Here is a 21,018-nt window from a genome sequence, read left to right as displayed (position 1 = left end):
GCAAATGACACTGCCTGCCCTGTCCAGTCCAACTCTGTTTTGTCTGTTTAGCACTTCTAATCAGACATAAATGTTTGAACCAGAGAGAGATTCTCATGAGGAGGAAGCCTGATCACAGAGTAGTAATCTCTTCACTTTGAATCACTATCTACAGTGTTTGGTGTTCACCGCTCACTGGTCAGATGGTTCCCAGCTTGCTTTACCCCGCTGTGGGCTCTCCCAGCCGGCAGATCCCAGCTCACGCTCGGCTGAAATTTCTGCCAACTCTCTCAGCTTTGCTTTAACTGTCTTCTCCAAGTAGCTCATGCTAAATTGTATAGCAGCTTGCTAGCCTCTCATTTCATTGGTTTCTCACAGCACATTCAAAAAGCGCTACTCAGCAAGTAGTCAGGATTGGTTTATTTCAACCTTTTTGTGAGTATAGGTGGTGCTGTGCAGATTCAAAGCAGAAATTCTCCGCCATTGTGTTGATGGCTGATTTTGCTCATGATTCGTGTTGTACCAAAAAAGAAAATATCTTACGGACGCATTAACAAGGCTAAATAAGATGGCTTTTATTCTGTCTAGTAAGGTCATGTAATCTGCTTCACTTTTGGATGTGTCCCAATAGTCAATGTTATATTGTCAATACAGAATTGACATTATCATTATTATGTATTAATAACAATGATTATTGTTGATGATTTATTAATTGAATTATAGAATCAACAGTTACATAGTTACATATGAAAACATTTTTCTGACATCTGCCGTTTGTCTATAAGAAAAAACCTTTGGTTTGCAGTACTAAATGTTCCGGGAAATATCCTTGACAACATGTAAGCTGAAAGGAGTGCTGCCTAAATGCATTATCATCTCTTGAGTCTGTGTAGCTTTGTGGTGCAGATCAATACCATTTAGTCTTTCAAAGGCAACAGTGTAATTTGGTTCCATCAGTGAAAGAAGCAGCCTCTAAACAAGGTGGAATCCACACAGTATGTTAAAACCAGGGCCAAGAAAGAATCAGTGTAAATACATGCATAGAAATTGTGATCAAATGTGTGCCATCAGTATTATCGTTAAATGCATTTCTTTTCCTTGGTTTCCTTTAGACCTTTTGGAGCCTTTCCTGCACAAATTAGAGACCACCACATGTCTGCTGCAGATTGTCATGGTCTCAGTCTTGCTTATTATGACTTTTTTTTCCCTCTGAATCTAACAGCAAAGGAGCCAAGTGCAGAGTGGAAAAGTCAATACAGAGCTCGTACACGACAGTGAGGAGCCAGAGGGGGCCAGCAGCAAAAACACAAAGCCACATAAACAAAACTGAGTGGATGGCATGTCATCGGAAAGCAGAGCTCCTGCATCACCTGACGGATGTTTCTAAGAGCACACACTTGCGCACACTCACAAAAATTGTGTGCTCACACATTGACACAATATTGACACGCTCTCTCCTAAAACACACTCTCACAGCTACACTTATGCATATCAGGATTGTTAGCAAAAGCTGATACACTGGGACGGTCAACAAGTTTCAAACTGTCATCTGAAAACCTCCATAGTAAAATGGCATGCGTTTAGAGAATTATTTTCAAAGGTAGCACTGGCACTGGTAACTTGTTTCATGATGTTCATTTGTTGTTTACTTATCTGAGTTTATTTCTAGTGAGGACACTGCTTTCTAAATGTGTGATCTTTCTAGAAAAAAAAAAAACCTTTGCACTGGTGAGGTCTGACACTGTTTCCTGTGATAAGTATATCAATTGACAAAAATAACTCCTACTACTACTATTACTACTACAACCCAACTTAGATTATTGTTTGTCACTCATTGTAGCAAGGTTAATTTACTCCTAAACATTTTGAAATATAGAGGCTCAAGTTGGCTGGCCAACTGTTCAACATTTAATATTTCAGCACTCTTTTCTGCCTTTAACACTCCGGAGGCAAAGAGCCAAAGACTCACAATGGGTCGTCTCCCTGAGAATGTGCCATGCACTGAGTAGTAACTCCTAGCTACATGTATCTGTGGTATCTGACCTTTCTGTGTCCTTTCAATAAACTGTAATTTTCAGTAAATGTGTGAAGAATAAATGGTTATTTGTGGGAAAGCAACGAGTGGGTGTGTTTGTGATCTACAGAACAAAAGGCTCTTGGTGAGAAAAGAGATGAGGTTTTACGTCCTCTGAATATTAACTGCATTTTTACATTGCCAGACACTACTAGAAAGGATGTGCGGGAGGTACCAACACTTCTAAGAAAGATAAATGATCCATTATCATTTTAGATTAGCAGTGTGTAGCATTTAGAAGGATCTGTTGGGAGAAATACTTTTATAAATAAATACATGTATGAATTTTACAATGTTTTCATTGTTATATAATCACATCAAAGAGGAATTATGTTGCTACAACTCTAGACAAACTATTTATATTTATGGAGGATAAGAGTCCTTTTCCATGGAGTCTTCCATATTTGTATCAGAGCCTAGAAGGGACAAAACAAACACTGACTTTAACATTTTTTAGCTGCCACAATATTCTCCGACTTACACTTTAAAGGGGAGGTTGACACCAGCTCGATGTCACTCTGAGGTCATTTACAGCTGTTTGGTCAAAGCTTCACTTCTCAGCTATGCCGAAACACAGTCAGCGGTGTATTTCCATGTTATCCTCTACCAAGCCTGGCTAACGTTGTGATGCGGTGTGTTTTAAATTACACCACAGTCTTTTCCTTAAAGATAAACTTAAAGATAGAAGAAGATTTTACTTAAAGATAACCGGGTAAAACATGGCCCTGTACTTCAAAGCAACATTGGTGACACAGGAAGGTAACTTCAGATTCAATTGTGGATTTTTTGGCTCCACAAAGCGGGTTCATTTCTTACCAGGTCATATCAAGGTGGCAACCAATGCTGGAAACCTAACCTGCTCCAGAGCTGTAGCATTAAGCCTTTTTTGACCCCATCCATCCCAAATCCAGATTTCTAAGGAACATAAACATACAGCAAAATGCGCACACATTGCTAGAAAGAACTGAGTATTCAAATTTACCAAAAAAAAAAAAGTTTTTTTTTTTTTTTTCTTTTAGACTACATATGTGTTTTATGATGATATGTAGGTTTGCCTACAATAGAACTGAAAGAACTGAGATCATTACCATGAATGAGATTCCAAAGGTGGCTTCAGATTGAAAGAAAATGAAAACCGATTTGAGTTTGCCATTATGAGGTACAATCTGAACCCAAAACTCCAATCAGGTGCTGGATACAATAAATGGATACAAAATGTTCTAAATGTCTCCGGAGACGCCAGCACTGAATGACTTCTATTCATGTGTAAAGAGTGCAGGGAAAAAGTGAAAGAAACAGAAGTAACTGGAGTTCTCAAGGGCTTTCTAGGATCAGTTGGTTTCTGGTCACAGATAAAATAAGCACATATAAATAAACATGCATTTAAAAAACAGTTCCTGGACAAAGATAAGCAAAGAAAGTATGTGAACATATGAATATGAACGAACATACACATTGAATATACATTTTGTAAAAGCTACCAATAAACTTTCAATCTTGGCAGATATCACTCTCATATATTTACCGTCCATTTTTTAGCATGAAAAACATCAGTAACTCCCTTTGGAGCTTACAAAACCACCAGCTGCTTTAAGCAGCTTTGTGGTCACAGCATCCCTACATGTGACATTTGGGTATGTCTCTGGATTCAAGAGCATCCATGCTGGTAAATGTTAGGCGACAGGTGCGGCGCTCTCTTTTGAGACCTATAATCCATCTTTTTTGTGAGTTTGGGAGCTTTCTCCAGGTTGGCTCTATGTCTTGCTGAGAAGAAAACAAAGGAACCTGTCACAAGGATTTGTAGACCCATGGCGGATCTTGTGGATTTTGCCACTGAAGCCCTAAAGCAAGCAGCAGCCAAAGCAATAGGAGGGAAGAAAGATGGTCATGTTTGCTATATAGTGCACAGGCTTGGGAAGTGATCAAAGTGACAGTGTGGTTTCTAAATGCCATCATCATTTTATTGCCTGCTGCTCACTGCTTGGAATAAAGATGCACTTTTTGAGAATAGTTAGGCCTTTTTAGCCTCACAAGAAACCAGTTTCGAAATGTAATTGGTGGATTGAAATAGATTCTCTTCCCTTCATTGTAAAGTTAGTTAAATGTTTTTGTGTACTTTGCCTAAGCTATGAGTCAGAGGCAGATCATACTGTACAACCCCGTAAATCCAAAGTGGTTCTCCTAACAATGAGCAAATTAGGTTTTAAAAGATGTCAGCATCAAACAGTGTGTTAATCTTCACTAAATTCTTCATAATTTGTGAAGTTTTTAGTCAAAGGTATCACCGAGACTGGTAAATGATATGTGAACAGTATCACAGCAATGAAAATGAGTGATTACATGAAACTACTATACTGCACGTTAGGGATAACCAAGCCCGAAAAACTTGTATAATCTTATAGTTGTGTAATTCCTTGGTAATTCGTCAGTTTTGGATACTTACAATTGTAATTATATTAATGTTTTTCAACGTAATTATTTTGCTTCAAAAATTGCACACAGTGAAGGTCAACCGATAAAACGTATTGTCAAACTCACTGGTACTAAACTTGAATTCTTTGAGGTCTTTTTTTCTTTTGAGTTGAATTTGCATACTGGTTCTTGCCACCCCCACTCCACATGTTGTTGTTGTTCACCAAACAAATATTTTCAGTCCTTTAAATACGTAATTTTGATACTTTCAGCCATCGGGGAGGTGCATTCAAGCATTTGGGACTCCAAATGATGTTAAATAAAGGTGAGGCTGACAGACCAAACATCACTGTCATTTCAGTGTTGTTCGCTCCAGATTTAGTTGGTTGCCTTCAGATCAGTTCCAATCTATTAAAAGCTGGATGTCATTCAAACTTTTTGTCCATCATTACACAGAAGAATTATACTGTCACATTGACTCGTTTAATCTTGAACCTACAACAAAAGAAGAGTTTCACTTTAATTAATCTTAATGTTCTTTGAGCTTGGTAGTTTAACAGGTCTTTTATCCCTGTGATATAGATCCTATTAAAGTCTGAACATCTGTCCTTTCTGCCATAGATACCAGTCAGCTCTTTTTTCATCTACACATCCAGCTCCGTACCTTTCTATTTTAAAAGTCTCTCAAAAAAGATTATGCTAAATCCATTATGAATTGTTGCCAAGCAACCCATAAAATTGACTAAAGGCATAAAGTTTGATAACCTCCAAACAGGCTACCCTCGTAAGCATTACTGAGAACTGATTGATGTGATTATTATACAGAAGCAGAACTCAATCCGGTGATTAAGATGTAGTGTTCAGAGGCACAAATTTTCCAACCACCATCGGGTAGGGTTTAGAAAAACAAGGTGGTTAAGTTATAGATTAAATACTACATGTTTGAAATTAATTCTTGTCCGTTTCAGGTTTATTAAAGCAAAGCTTTTAGATATAGCTTTATTTTGATCTTTTAGAAATAAAATGTCAATTACAATCTATATGAATGATTTAAGTTGCACTCACACAAGTCGTTTTCCAGTCACCGTAAGAATAAAACTTTACAAATTATGAATCTTAAAGTTACAAAGTGACTCTTTATAAGCAATTTAGCCTTGAGAGCTTAAAGCTATTCATAATCTCATTCAAAGTTTTAATTAGTCTTTTATCTTTCTGATACAGTAAGACTGTATAGATTACTTTGCTGGAAAATGTTAAATGCCACTCTCATAAAAACTTTGCAACTCTGCATATTTCTGAGGTAAATGCAAAATCCTAAATTGTGCTGTTTTTCAATGAATGAATGATTTTGTGGCAGGAATATTTGGAAAATAGAACAGCATATTGGTAAGAAGTGAACTCTTCTGAAGGATGTTAAATGGACGTTTAAGGATGTTCAATTTCTTCTCCCTCTCTACACACCGATGAGAACACCTTTTCTGAAGTATGCAGAGGTCACTGAAACCATCTTTAAATGTATGTTCATGAGAACATGCTGATAATCTAATATCTCTCCTCTAATTTACACCTTCATTACAAAATTTCCTTCAGTTAAATCAAGAAATAAACTGAGGTCATTGTGTTTGGCAACAAAGAGAAGAGGTTTGCTGTCAGTAAACATCTTGAGTCACTGTCTCTAGAAACTAAAGACCAAGTCCGGAACCTCGGCGTGCTGATAGACTCAGACCTGACCTTCAACAATCATATCAAATCAGTCACCAAATCAGCCTTTTATCAACTTAAGAACATATCCAGAATGAAGGGTTTCATGTCCCAAACAGATCAGGAGAAGCTGATTCATGCTTTCATCTCCAACAGACTTGACTACTGTAACGGTCTTCTGACTGGACTCCCCCAAAAGAGTCTCAAACAGCTGCAGCTCATTCAGAACGCTGCAGCCCGAGTTTTAACCAGAACAAAGAGATCACATCACATCACCCCAGTTCTCAAGTCTTTACATTGGCTCCCGGTCAGATACAGAATAGATTTTAAAGTTCTGCTACTCGTCTACAAATCACAGAATGGTTTAGCTCCAGAATACATGAATGACATGCTGGTGGAGTATAAACCCAGCAGAGCTCTGAGATCTGCTGACTCAGGTCAGATAGTGGAGCCCAGAGTTCAAACTGGACCCGGTGAAGCAGCTTTTAGCTGTTATGCTGCACACAACTGGAACAAACTACCAGCAGAACTGAAATCAGCCACAACTGTAAGCACTTTTAAATCCAGGTTAAAAACATTTCTCTTTCGGTGTGCTTATGGTTGAGTTTTTTTCTTTTCCCCCTCTTCTTTGATTGCTTTAAATTTTTATTCTATTTTTTTTTCTCTTTAAATTGCTTGTTTTTATGCTGCTTTATGCTGTTCTTTTAAATGCCGTCTTTATGTAAAGCACATTGAGTTGCCTGTGGTATGAAATGCGCTATATAAATAAAGATGCCTTGCCTTAACATTCTCACAGATGTTAAGTCACAGCTAAAATATTTTTGATACAAAAGAATTAAGAAAGAAAGGAAAAAACAACTAAATTAAACTGAAATGAAATGCAGAATGACATGATGTCCCATTTTCTATAACAAAGAATAGCAGCTTCTGCTGCTCATGTCATTGCTGCACTTTAGGTAGTCCTGCATTCAACTCACAGCTGGCAGCTGCCAGTAATTTTTTTTAATTTGTCCAGCTTAGAGTATGGCTTTTTCTGATGGAAATTGAGCTGCATCTCATTTTCTGTCTACTAGATTTGGAAGACTTTGTTGTGTTTTAACAAAAGCTTGCACAAGCTACTGAATAGTAAAGTAAGAATCTGAAGCAGGTGCTTTAGAGACAGGCTCTTATGTTTTATCAGTTCACTGTATATATAATTATCTCATAATAATAATAATAATAATAATAATAATAATAATAATAATAATAATAATAATAATACATGTTTTATATAGCGCTTTTCCAAATGCTCAAAGACGCTTTACATAAGGAACAAACAGAAAGTAGAGACAAAAACAAGACATTGTAAACAAAAAGACAAGAGAAAAACACTGTTACAGACTTTAGGCACATAGGGTGGGGGGGGTAGATGGCGGGGGAGAGGAACATTTTATCATGTGTTGTAGGTGATTTTGAACAGGTGGGTTTTGAGCTGGCTTTTGAATGAGGGGAGTGTATCGGAGTTCCGGATGGCGGGGGGCAGGGAGTTCCAAAGGGTAGGGGCAGCGATGGAGAACGCTCTGTCCCCAAGGGTGCGGTACTTGGTCTTGGTGATGGGAGTGAGGAGGTTTGCATCAGAGGAGCGGATATGTCGAGTGGGGGAGTAGGGGTGGAGGAGGTTTGTAAGGTATGGAGGTGCAAGGTTATTGAGGGCTTTGTAGGTGATGAGAAGGATCTTGAAGTTGATTCTCTGTTTTATTGGAAGCCAGTGAAGTTGTTGAAGGATGGGAGTGATGTGTTCTCTGGAGGGGGAGTGAGTGAGCAGTGGGGCGGCCGAGTTTGAAGGAGAAGGAGAGTGTGGGGTCCATGATGATGCCGAGATTTCTGACCAAGGGGGATGGAGTGACGGAGTGACCATCAATGCAGAGTGAGAAATGCTGGGAGGTGGGGAGGGTGGATTTTGGGCCAAAAATTATAATTTCAGTTTTATTGCTGTTGAGTTTGAGGAAGTTGTGATTCATCCAGGCTTTGATGTCAGTTAGGCAATTGGTGAGGGTGGAGAGAATGGCAGGAGTAATGGCAGTGGTGGTGATGTATATCTGGGTATCGTCTCATGTGAAAAAATTCTGCAAAATGGATGAAAACTGCAAACTTGGTTAAGTTACAATAAAGAACTTCCACACTCTCCTACATTCCAATATGTGTGCATGACCTTAATAATCCCACATCCTGTGTCTACATTTACCCAGCTCAGAATGAATAATGCTCAAAAACAAATCTGCAGGTCACTTGAGATGGCAGGTGAAGCTGGGAGCCAGATGATTCCTGTTATCTGCAGATCGATGGGAGCCTCCCTAGTCAGTTGATAACAGCTCTGTGTCAGTTGTGTGATCCTTAAATTATCTGGGGACTTTCACCTCCTAGGTGGGAGATCAACATCAACACCATCCATCTGAATCTCAGGAGAAAACATGAAATAGGTCAATTTGTCCACATGTTCAAAACATAGCTGAGTATTTTTCTTTATGCCAGACCCTAACAAAGAAACTGACAGCAAAGGAGAAGAGTGAAAAGTCGCTGGACAATACTGGAACTCAAACTTACTTCTCTTGCTTGCCCATTTGCAGCGAAACACCACCACCCACCTCCTTCTGCCTCCTCATAAGTGCAAAAGAAGATTTGCGACACAGCGACAAACCCAAGACTTTTACAATTTGCAAAGGAAAACATAGCTGTCATTTTTGGAGCCTCAAAAATGTAGAAATCTTACAAATTTTGAGTTGCTAAAGACATGTACATAATGAGAAATGTGGGCATGTAATGGTTTTGAAAGGCAGATGTTGGCATGCAACAATTTTGTAACCCAGAAACTGTAAAAAATATTACAATTGTGAAGCCTTTTTTTATTTTAAATGCTCAGTTTTCTGCTGTGAACCATTGTAGCTATTTCACATTCCGGTTGCTCCATCACATGATGTACTTCTGCGACAGCCAAGGATGTATGGTCAATTCTACTCTGCAGTCAATAAATCTGTCCTGTCCACATCCATCACCGTTGGGTTTGGCGCAGCAACAAAATAGGCCTGAGACAGACTGCAACGAACACTAAGAGCAGTGGGGGAAATAATCATTGGCTTTCCTTTGCTCACCCTTCAGGATAGGTACTTTTCACGAGTGGGGGAGAGAGCAGAAAGGGAAAATCATTAGATTCTCATAACTGGGTCACCATTTTTTTTCAATTCCTCCTCCATGGGCTTCAAAACTATGTATAAGACATCAACTCAGCACAGGAAAAGACTCTTTGTGCTCACCTTCACCTTCCTAAATGCTCTGTGTCAACAATCTTATCTCAATACAGGATGTGGATTATTTCTCTTGGCACCAAAACCTGTACATCATACATATATTATCAAATGTGTATATTTCTTAAATATCTCTGCACTGCTGGAGAATCACAAATGACTTAAAGCAAATTCCTTTTGACTTTTGCAAGATTTGGCAAATACAGCTCATTCTCTTGTCTCTCCCTGTCACACATCATGAACAGAAAGCTGATAGTGGAGACACAAAAGCAGAAATGGGGTCAGATCTGACATAGCAATTCCCTCAGCTTTGCTGTAAAATCAGTTGTTTAAATGTATGGTTTTGTTCACATTTTTCAACCCCATTGCCGGAAAGCTTAGTCACTGCCAGCGGGATTGCCATGACGAATTGACCTGAAATAAGTTACTTGATGAAAAATGGATGGAAAACTTGTATTCAAGGCACAATGACAATAAGGCACGTAGCACGCCAAGAAGCGAAACTTTTAGGGAATCACATTTCAATGTGAAACAGAAAGCAAACTTGAAGCTAACTGTTGCACTAAGACAAAGGATGGGAATGACCACTGAAGGCCCAAAACAGAGATCGGTCCACCAATATCAAAGGTTTGTAAAAATGTACAGCTCATGCATTTTAGGTGGATCAAATTTCGATCTGATCAAATAAAAGCTTGAGCAAGTGTCAGTTCACCTTGATTAAAGGCCTCATTGTTCAAACCATTTCAAGCAACAGTTTGATACACATTCTAACCAGCTATTAATGAGGTATAAATGTGTCTGTGAGCACCTTATCATTCCCTCCAAATGTAGCAAAAGCAGTGTGAGCTCACAATCACCCTTGCCAAATTCATCCATGCCTTATCTTTTCTGGCTTATGCCCATGTGATAATTGCATTTATGATATATAAATAACATAAATATATCATATCTATTAATTACACGCAATTACATGTGATTTAGCCTTGCAATCTTGCTAACAGACATGCATTGTATTGATAAGAAAAATAAAAGTTGGATGATTCTTATTTGGATTTTATCTGGATGAGACACAAGTTTATTGGCTTTTAGACAAATAATAATGCAAACTGTCTAAAGCTGTTTCATAGATGACAACCTAGTAAGTAGCATAATTGACTGAAACAGCAGTAAAATCAGGTAGAATAAGGATGGAGTATTCACCATTGCCTTTCTGCCACAAGACTGTTATGGGCAGCAATAGGGTTGAATAGTGTATTTTGCTCAGGAACCTTCCTAACTGAGTGAAATGACCTGTAAGTAAGGTAACAGCTGTTTGAATTCCCTAACTACTGAGGAAATGAGTTGCAGTGCTTCCTTAATGATCTCCTTTAGCAGAGGATACACAGGACTATCCTTTTTGAGAGAAAGGAAATAGTTCTGTCTGACAATTTCTTGCGGCCGAAGCTTTTATAGCGATGCTTGAAAATTTTCATCCAGTCGTACCAACTGTGATGAGGATAAATGTGAGGACAGGAGGATGTGAGCAGTAGGTGTGTACAACACAATATTTCCTTTGAAAATAAAGTAATATTCTATATTATTTCTAACAACAAGTCGGTTTTTCCTGTATTTTTGTGCCTGCTCCCAATCGCCATAGTTTGACTTCAACCTGTTATTGCTGTAGTGAGTAATTTTGGTACAATCCAGATGAGGCTCCTTTGCATACATTAATCTAGACACATCTTCTTTAGAAAGTACTCACGTTTATTGTCTTGCTCATTTTGGCAGTTTTAATGTTTAGAATCACAACAGAATTAACAGGAACAGATAAAAACATATATGACAAGTGTGACTTATAAAGTGCCAAACAGCAAGCCTGTTTTTTGGGGGGGAGAAAAGAAACATCTGGAAAAGAGCTGACAAACCCTACTGCTCTCACATTATGCACATTTGTAAAGTTTGATGCGAGGGCCAGCAGCTTGGGAATGCAGGAATGCAGTTTTGGAAAACATTGATTGGAAGACCTATACGTCAAATCTTTATTCACTGGAAGGTAATAAGGAAACACAGCCAAGAATTAGCCATATAAAGAACAAGCTGATCAGGAAAACAGAAGGATTTTTAATCTCAGAGGACAGGTAGTACCTACAAACCACTTCTCAGGAGGAAAAGCAAAACTAAACATACCAGCATTTCACTGTGGGTGACTCTTTTTACTGATGAATCCCAGTTGGAGATTTGTGGCTGTTACAAAGGAATGTATTTAAGCAGACAAACAAGAGAAAGTGTTACTGCAGCGTGTCAAAGTCACAGTGAAACACGATTGCCGGAATATTCAAGTCTTTGTGGTTTGCACTCTGCAGTTGGACACCTGCACTGAATTGACTCCACACTGACAAAGAGGAGGTAGCACTCAATTCTACAGGGACATGCTGCACACTCTGGTTTGCATCTTTATGAAGAAAGATTTATGCTGCAGCAGGGTAATGAACCCAAAGTCAGTTCAAAGCTTTGAAGAAGTTCCTGAAGCCCAAGAAGACAAAGGATTGTATATCTTTGGGCTTTGAAGGGAGGGGACTGAAGCTGGAGCCTATTCCATCTACCATTGATCAAGAGGTGGGAAATAAACAAATATACATTTATCAAATTTATAAGATATACATTTAACTATGTCTTATATAAATATTGAAAGAATTTGTTGCTGTATACCCAGCAGTATGTTGCTGTTTATAGCTTTAGGTTCATAGTTCAGCTTTAATGTAGTGCTCACAGATTTGCAGGTTTTACATTGTGCGCACTAATCCACAAAATCTTACAAGAGCTTGTGCCGAGAGAAGGCAGCTGCTTTTACGGATCATTTTTTTTTTCTCTTTTAATAAGACATTGCTTGTATGCCGTGTTTTCCCCTTATTTATTTTAAGCCACTGACACAGGTTTTCCGGGGTGATCTGACCTTACACCGTAATTTCCTCCAAAGAATGATGCCTGTTTTCAATGCAGTGCTACCCGAGGCCCTGAATATCACAACCATTCAAAATTGGTTTTCATATTTCTAAGGATTCTCTTAATCTTCTTACCCATTCGAGCCCATTAAACATTTTACCCGAGGCACCTGTGAAACATTGGAACTGCAATAGTCATTTGTTGTATCAGGTCTGAACAGGTTGATGATATCATAAACAGTAGATGATGAAATTGACAATTTTTTTCATGAAGTCCCAGGTCATTTTCAAAGGACTTAGCCTCTTTGGGATGCTTTTATTAGTCTGTTTTAAAACACGATCATGATACTGACTTTGCCAGTTAATGTTTTTTAAATGATCTATGAGGTACATTTTGTTCTTAGTGAATTTTTGAGATTTTAGTTTTTCCTCTCTTTTCCGACTTCTTTCACAACTTTTTTCTAGTGTATTGTTGACCCCCGTATCGTTTGCAATTTCTTTTTTTTTTTCAAATCATTCAGTTCTGCTTTTATTTAGATTTTAAAGCACAGTTCTAAAAGATTAAAGCGTAAAGTCATCAGTAATGATATTCGCATTATACGGAGTGGACAGTGACTCCTGTTTCCAACTGCAGTTCGAAGCTCAGAAGTTTGAGATTTGTCCCAAAATACTTTACAGTTACAACACATATTTACTGAATATATAAGTATACTTTGTAAATTGCACACACTCATAACTCCCAACACTGCTATCAAGAAAAACATATTCTTATGTGCGAAACACTGATTCCTAAGTATTAATAATAATGTATTTCATCAGTTAAATCACCACCGAAGGTGTAGATAGGAGGGGTGAAAACTTTATACAATTAAAATCTACTACTCTCACCTGTCTAGTCAGATCTGTATTAACTAATGATATTCTTAAACAGTTTTTAATGGGGAAATATGTCGACTGCCAAATTTTAAGATTGCATATGTCAGCTGCACTATGCCAGTGACTGACCCCCCCTACTTAAGCACACAAACCTAATTAAACACTCACTCTAATGACACGGCCTGTAGACACTTCTTCTTTTTCATTTTCTGCAGTTAGGGGTGATACCACTTTGAGACACACACAAATGACTGCAGAATCTTTAGAGGGCATGCACAAGTGTGTCAAGTTTGCCCACTTCATCTGCTCTTCTATCTGCAGCTCTTTAAGCTCTGCTTGTTAATGTGCTGAGAAAGTAAATGATTTTAATGAGGTGGAGGGGTTGTGATGGAAGAGCTGCTTTACACACCCATCAATTGTAGGCAGCACGTAAAGCAAACCTGAGTCCAACAGCCAGTGCAGGTCATTTGTTTAGACAGTTATTTCAAGCTGTTTTCAGTTGTATTATAAAGACCGTTTGAGTGCAAGTCCAGTGGCAAATAGTTAGATGTCCCTCACAGTTTAGCCTTGTCACAACTTCTTATATTTTATGTGATTGTCCGGTTCTTGCGCCACAACTCCAATTTGGCAAAAACCACCCACTTAGCAGCTAATTAGACTAACTGCAGTAGGAAACCACATTACTAATACAAATGTCTTGTACATACTTGTAGCCCTGGGTGTTTAAAATGTATTAATTTTCTTGATTCTAAATGTATCAACAGATAACAATAAGGCCAGTTACAATATGAGGGTATGGGTAACACAAGAAATATGGGGGATAAATACATAGGATCATGTTATCACAAGCAAGGTTGCTTTTTTTTTTTTTTTTTTTTAAAACAAAATGTTTATTACCTAAACCGAAAAAAACAAGAGTGCAGTTACAATAAAAATCACTCTTAATGATCAAGGTGGGTTATCCAATAAATGTACCTTTAACTTTTACTTCTCTCCTCTGACATGTTACGATGAACATCTGAAGTAATGTTTCAGTACTGATGCATAAAATGGTCAGCCATATTCAAGGTAATGCATTTAGGTAGATGTTTGTTTGTTTATTTTATTAAACGGTGTCATACACCAAAAAGGTGCCCAGCTCGCATGGGCTTACAAGACACACCACAAGCAACAAAAAGCAATAGTCAAAAGAACATCTTCATAATTGATAATCCAGCGTATACAGTCCTCAGTAGACAACAACCCCACTCAAACATAAAGCGCCTTCCTGCTAAATAAAACACCTTCTCGCTAAACAAATATGTAAGTCTGCACTCATCGGACATAGAAAATAAATCATGACATTCCAAGGTCAATTTAAGCAAGAGCTTAAGTCTAACTTCATGGTAAAAAGGACAGTAAAACACAAAATGCATCTCATTTTCCACCTCATTTAAGTCACACAGGTGACACTTTCTGTTCTCCTCTTGGATTGCATGGAAACGTCCAGTTTCAACCGCCAGAGGCAAGATGCCACTTCTCAATTGGGTAGACCTGCATTTTCATGCATGTGTAGCAATTCTAAAATCCATGCAAGTGAAGAACAAAAGATGAAACCGTTTCAAATGGCTGAAGAAGATGCAATTAAAAAAAAGAATAGTACACATTTTCTGTATGTATGAACAAATGGAAAACTAAAACATTTTGACCAAGCAAATCAAACCAGTGTGTCTGAAATGTCCTTCTTCCTGACCAGATTTTCTCTTTTCTTTTTTTTTTTTTTTTTGTTTTTGTTCTGGTGATAGTGCCATATAATTACATGTGACATCACTTTCATTTGTTCCTTTCAGCAAATAGCAGTTTATGACTCACTGCACTGGCTTCCAGACTAAATGCGAAATGCTTTTAATGCCACCTGTCTTTAATGTCAAAGAGAATATCATAAAGTGATTTTCAGGGTTCATCTTCTGGCAACAAAAAAAACCTGTTCTTTCCATTCGGATTTTCTTTTAAGCCACGTGCCATTTTACCTATGAGAATCCACTTCATCTCACACTGAAACCCATAGACAAGTTCCTGTCACGACAGGCAAGGTTTACTTTGAGGTCATTAAAGGAACAAAGAAAACAACCTTCACTCCCCTTTGTTGTGGAGAAGTATACCTTTCAGATTTCACCAGACAAGGTGCAGCTGAAAGAGGGTGAACAAAAATGTACAAGTTTACAATCCCACTGGTCTAAATGATATGTGTTATACCAGCTGCTTCCTCCTGCTTCCACCTTTTTCTTCTACCTTAATACTGAGGGCTGTTATACACTAAACTGACATCTGGAACAGACACCCCTTGCTGTGTCTCCTCATATTGGCAGTTTCAGTGGAAAGAAAATTGCTCCCCACAAAAAACAATGTCCAACTGATGCCTCTGACGTCCACATGTGCAAGAGGACACAACTTTACTGTACACAGTGGGTTAGGAGGAGTCTACAAATGACTCAGTAAGGTAAATAAACATAAACAAATACTAGTATAAAGTTAGGTCATCATTAGTTCACTTTTTACTATCCTGTATGGTTATATCTCAGTTATAGGCTGGTTTTAATGTCTTAAAAGTGTGCTTTTGTTTTGTAAAAGTGTGCTTTTACAAAACATGATAATTTATTTAGCATTTAAGCTTTATGAACCAGTTAAACCAGTTAAAGTCACGTCAGCTTACTACTGTTCATTCACTACTCTGAACGGGCAGTAAGAGTGATCTCTCTCACTGTCCGGTGTTTTAATGTGGCCAATCTGCTGGAAAAAAAAACCCCAACGGGCTTCAACAGAGCCGGAGTGCTACACATCGAAAAGATAAGAGAGACAGATGGTCAGGGAGCTCCTGAGGTCCACAGGTCACTTAAAGCATTTCCAGACTGCTGCTCTGCTCTAATGAAATCCTGACTTTTAAAACGCTGACAAAACCGCCTTTCAAATAACTGAAGGACGTCTTTTGCAGTGATTTTGGGTATTCTTATAGACACGATCATCAGATTAGAAGCAGCAAAATGTCTTCAACAAGTATACTCACAGTCTAAAGTGGCTTTGAACAATTCCGCTCCAGCTGCATGTATGACGGGACAAGGACGATGGTCTAGTTAAATAGCCCAGTTAAGCTGTAACCATAACTTGAGGAGACTGTGCATGTAATGTTGCTGACTCATTCAGCGATTTTAGAGAGATGCAGTTGTTTTATTTGGGAAAGGAAAATAAGTTTAGAAAGAACTTCAGTAAAGCTGTCTGTGTCCAGATGCTAATTAGCTTTAATTACTTTCACTCTACCTCAAGATGCTGGTTGGATGTGTTTAAAAAAAAGGCGACCCAACTGTCTGAAGTTATTCTTACCATGTAGAAAAGCTTTGCTGTGAAGCTTGTGGTGTTGACATCTTCAGGTGGCCTCAAATTTCTTGCTCATATGATTTTTTTGAGTGTTTATGTGTGTGTCTGTGTTATCTGACCGGGACATTAAGCCTCAATCGATCAAAAGTCTTCACTCAGCTGCCCATTTAAAAGTTAAATAAAAAAAAAAACATTTGTCCTTCTGATAAGGCTTTTAGTTACCGCTGAGCACTTGATTTAGGAAAAATAATGTCTGATAGCGATAGATGCCTGATCTAGCAGAGCACCCTTATTTGCTATTTAATTTGAATTCAAATCTAAAGCTTTTGTGCCATTTCAACAGAACAGACTTCCTTTATGTTACTTTTTTACAGAAAAAGATTAGATGCATTACCAAAATGTCATGTTTGAAAAAGAAAAACTGTAAGGAACTGTAAGGTCATTTACAATTAATGTTATTATTAATTGTACATTATACATTGCAATTAGTTAATGTATCAATATTAAGGTTGTTTACAGCATGACTCGATATATCATACTCTGCTTTGTCCATTCCCAAATATTGATCTTGCCAACAACCATGCAGATTAATTTGGGCTATGATGAAGACTGTGACAGCGAATGCCCTTTCACGAAACCTTTATTTAGCCATGATGTGTTTGTGCGCTAATGAGACCAAATCTAAATGTCACGCTGGTGGGCCACCAAGAGTCTGTGAGTGGATCGAAAGCCTTCAATCGAAGTCTCATGTTGTCAGTTACTTTGAGCTAGAATCCCTGCATGGTTTGGCACAAACTAAAAACTGAGCCCACATGCGTTTTTATTTTTTCCAACTTTGCAGCTGTCTTTTTGAGAGTCTTTGAAAACTAATACCCTTTCCTATTACAACAAATTATGCTGCACTATACAAACTTTATTGCCAAGACATTGATGCTCAAGTGTATAGTGGCCAATTTAGTCACTTCCACTGTACATCTTTAGTTTAATCAAACATGTAACCCTCAACCATTATTTACTGTTTTAAAACTTAGGCAATGCAAAATATTCTGCACTTGAGTTGAGATGAGACAACCAGCAAAAGAGAAAGCTGATAGAGAGAAGAAGACTGTTGGAGGACTGAATATTAACAACTAAATCAGATTAGAACAAATTATCAGATTTATCTTTTTTTCAGTTTTTTAATTGCTTTATTATTAAGCAAGCTGTCAGTCATCAGAAATTAACAGTTTCCTTTATGAATGCAAATTTCTATTGGTCTCAAGATAGTTACAAAATGCTTGAACTTAAATGTTCAAATGTTTTAAAAACAGAAATACATAGTATGTGTCATGCTTTTATGTTCTCGGTTTATCTCAGGGGACGTGGTGTCGTGGTTAGCACTATTGCCTCACAGCAAGAGGGTTCCACTCAAGGAGTGGTGGGGATCGATGTCTGGAGTTTGCATGTTCTCCCCGTGTATGCGTGGGCTCTCTCTGGGTACTCTGGCTTCCTCCCACTGTCCACAAACTACGACAGTGGCAATTGGTGTCTTTAAAATTGTTCCTAGGAGTGAGTGTGGATGGTTGTTTGTCTCTGTGTGGCCCTGTGATGGGCTGGTGACCTGTCCAGGGTGTACCCCGCCTCTCGCCTGATGACCGCTGGGATAGGCTCCAGCCCCCCCCGCAACCCGACCAGCGGATTCAGCGGGTATAGAAAATGGATGGATGGATGATTTAGAATACAGTCCATCAACCTCATACGGTCAACATTTTATCTGCAACCTGACAGTTGCATAAAGCGGGTATAGAAAATGGATGGATGGATGGGTTTATCTCAGTTTGTTTCACATTAGAATGACATTTTATGAAGAGAGCAATGGGACGTATTGGAGGAGATCAGATTTCAGTGACGGTATTGATACAATCACAGTAGAAATTTGGAGGATGAATACTGTAATAGCAAATTAGCTAATTAAATATTTTAAAACAGTTTTCAAGTCGATAAAGAGAAATAAAATCAAGATCATCCACAGTGAATTTTGTCATGCAGTGAAGACAAATTCCCACTTTGCTTCGTTGTGGGGAAAGAATTCAACATGGCACAATACATTAGGTTAGACAACTGTCAGCTTCATTTAGTGACCAAAGAATCACAGCATTGACAGGTCACTGACACACCTTTTATCAAATAACCCTTCAAGGTTTTACGACCTTGTAGAAACCGAAAGACCTAATATATCTGCCCCAGGAGAACACTTGATCAATACTAATGACACAAGTAAGATTTCTAGCTGACAAAACTCATTTTCCGGTTTTTACACTGGACCTCCAGGCCTTTATGTCACTCTGGTCCTCACCATTTGCTCTATTTCTAATTATAAATGGAACTAATTTAGGATTAGTAATGTTTTATGTTAGATGTTAGAAAGAAGTACAAAAAACGACAATCAGTCCCAAAAATAGGGCGATATTATCAGATTGTGTGGACTGAAAAATAGTTATACACAAAATATTGAATTTACTTATTTATACATATGAGAAAGACTCACTTCTGACAAAAAACAGAGTTGAGGAATGTGAACTAAGTTTTTTTTTTTGCTTCATAACTGGTTGAAAATATTCATCATACAATTTTTGCGCATACATTTTCTGATCGTCCATAAATCTCTATCTTTTAAGACACATTTTCAGCTCTGCACAAAGCAGTAGCATTTTTTTCAAAGCTTTACCTACTTCATACTTCAGGTGGATACATGGCCAGCCTTTAAGCACACTTCCATCAGAGGCCTTCCAATTAATCTTATGAGGTAGGACAAAAGGTAAGATTGTCCTTTCAAAAGGCTACAAAGAGTTAAGTTCTGAGTAAAATTGTTACCCAATCAGCCACTTGCTGAGAGCAGTCTGAATAGCATCATTAAAGTTTGGATGAATATCGTGTCTTATGAACAACAGACTTCATTTAGAAAGAGGCTGTTGCTGAAACCCCACATTTTGAATAATTTAAGAGTGTTAAATGCAGGCCTTTGTTTAATCTTGAGCACCTCTTTCTTAGAAGCTGTGAAAACGCTCATTAAAGTTCCAACCTGTGCCCTACAGTAACTGTCAACACTAATGCATGATCACAAAAATACATTCTCCAGGAGCTGTGGTTAAGGTTAGCTCTCACTGGCCTGATAAAGATCAAGCACAGTAATAGTCAAATGCATTTTTCTCTACTTTCAAGGCAGTTCACTCTAACAAAGCAAAAGGTATTTTACACCAAAATGTAGAAAAAACAGACTAAATGTACACCTATTTATTTTTTTTATTAATGCTATGTCACTTGGCAAACAACTGCATAATGATCACAGAAAATTAAAATATGTTTTTGTATTTAATCTCTATCAAAATCATTAATTAATAAAATGATGCATCTTATTTATAAAGAGCAGTCAACGTAGCATGCATGAGTCTTCTTTGCTGGGCAGTTGCAGTAAGAATTTGCACGATTTTGCTTGACAATAAAAAGCCTAAAATGTCTGGATGGATGCAGAAAATAATTATTTCTTGCAAAAGGGTTGTATTTATGCTCATGTGGTATTTCAGAATAGCTACAGCAAATTTTTCTTTATTAATGGAAAAGATATCAGTATTGATGCAAAGTACCATACATCAAACTACATTCAATTAATAGCATCTAATACAAGACTAATATATTAGTTAAAAACAGCATTCACTATGTTCAGGGTTGCCAACTTTTCCAAAAACCTTGGAGTGAGATTTCAGCGGGTCAGTTCGCGACACGCATCTCAGAAGTTGTTCCACAGTACAGATATATATATATATATATACACACACATATATATATATATACACATACATATATATATATATACACATATACACACATATATATATACACACATATACACATATATATATATATATACACACACATATACACACATATATATATATATATGTGGCGAGGAAGGCGAGGAACTAAATGAAACTAGTCTTAAAGGGGAACTCCGGGGCATTTGAAGCGCAATCCCATTGCTAGAGGTTGTCAAATACTGACAGTAGGACACAGACTGGTGCAAATCGGCGCTCCCTGTGCGGCGATTGCGCTGTTTGCGCAGCCTGTCATGCTAGACAACTACGTGGTGGCTAAGGGGCAAGTGCTAAACCTTCCACGTAAAACAACAACTTGCACACAAACATTACAACAATACATGCCCAGTAATATTGTTGTAATGTTTTAAATACTTGAACGCAGTTTTTCTAGAGAAAATAATTGCTTTGTATTTGGGAGTATCGTCCATTGACTCTTTTGGGCTTTCACATGCGCGAGCATACCGACAAGAGGTAAGTGACATGCTGTTTATAAAGTTGTTTTGTAACGTCCCCATGCCAGTAATGTGAGAACCATGCATATGGTTTTTATGGTAAGGCTTGTGACTTTA

At 37.9% G+C, this 21,018-nt stretch overlaps 1 protein-coding gene across 1 annotated transcript in view; it reads left to right on the top strand.

Annotated features, from left to right (window-relative positions):
* luzp2 (leucine zipper protein 2) overlaps nt 1-2,093 on the top strand; it is a 188,624-nt gene extending 186,531 nt beyond the window's left edge. Inside the window, exon 12 of the mRNA XM_075472131.1 lies at nt 1,202-2,093. Coding sequence (XP_075328246.1) covers nt 1,202-1,309 — 108 coding nt within the window. The 3' untranslated portion in view covers nt 1,310-2,093. The remainder of the gene's footprint in view (nt 1-1,201) is intronic.
* Nucleotides 2,094-21,018: the final 18,925 nt, after the last annotated feature.

The sequence above is a fragment of the Odontesthes bonariensis genome, chromosome 1 (genome assembly GCF_027942865.1).
Source record: "Odontesthes bonariensis isolate fOdoBon6 chromosome 1, fOdoBon6.hap1, whole genome shotgun sequence".
Taxonomy (NCBI): Eukaryota; Metazoa; Chordata; class Actinopteri; order Atheriniformes; family Atherinopsidae; genus Odontesthes; species Odontesthes bonariensis.
The sequence above is the reverse complement of the archived record's forward strand: the minus strand, read 5'-3'. Positions and strand labels throughout refer to the sequence as shown.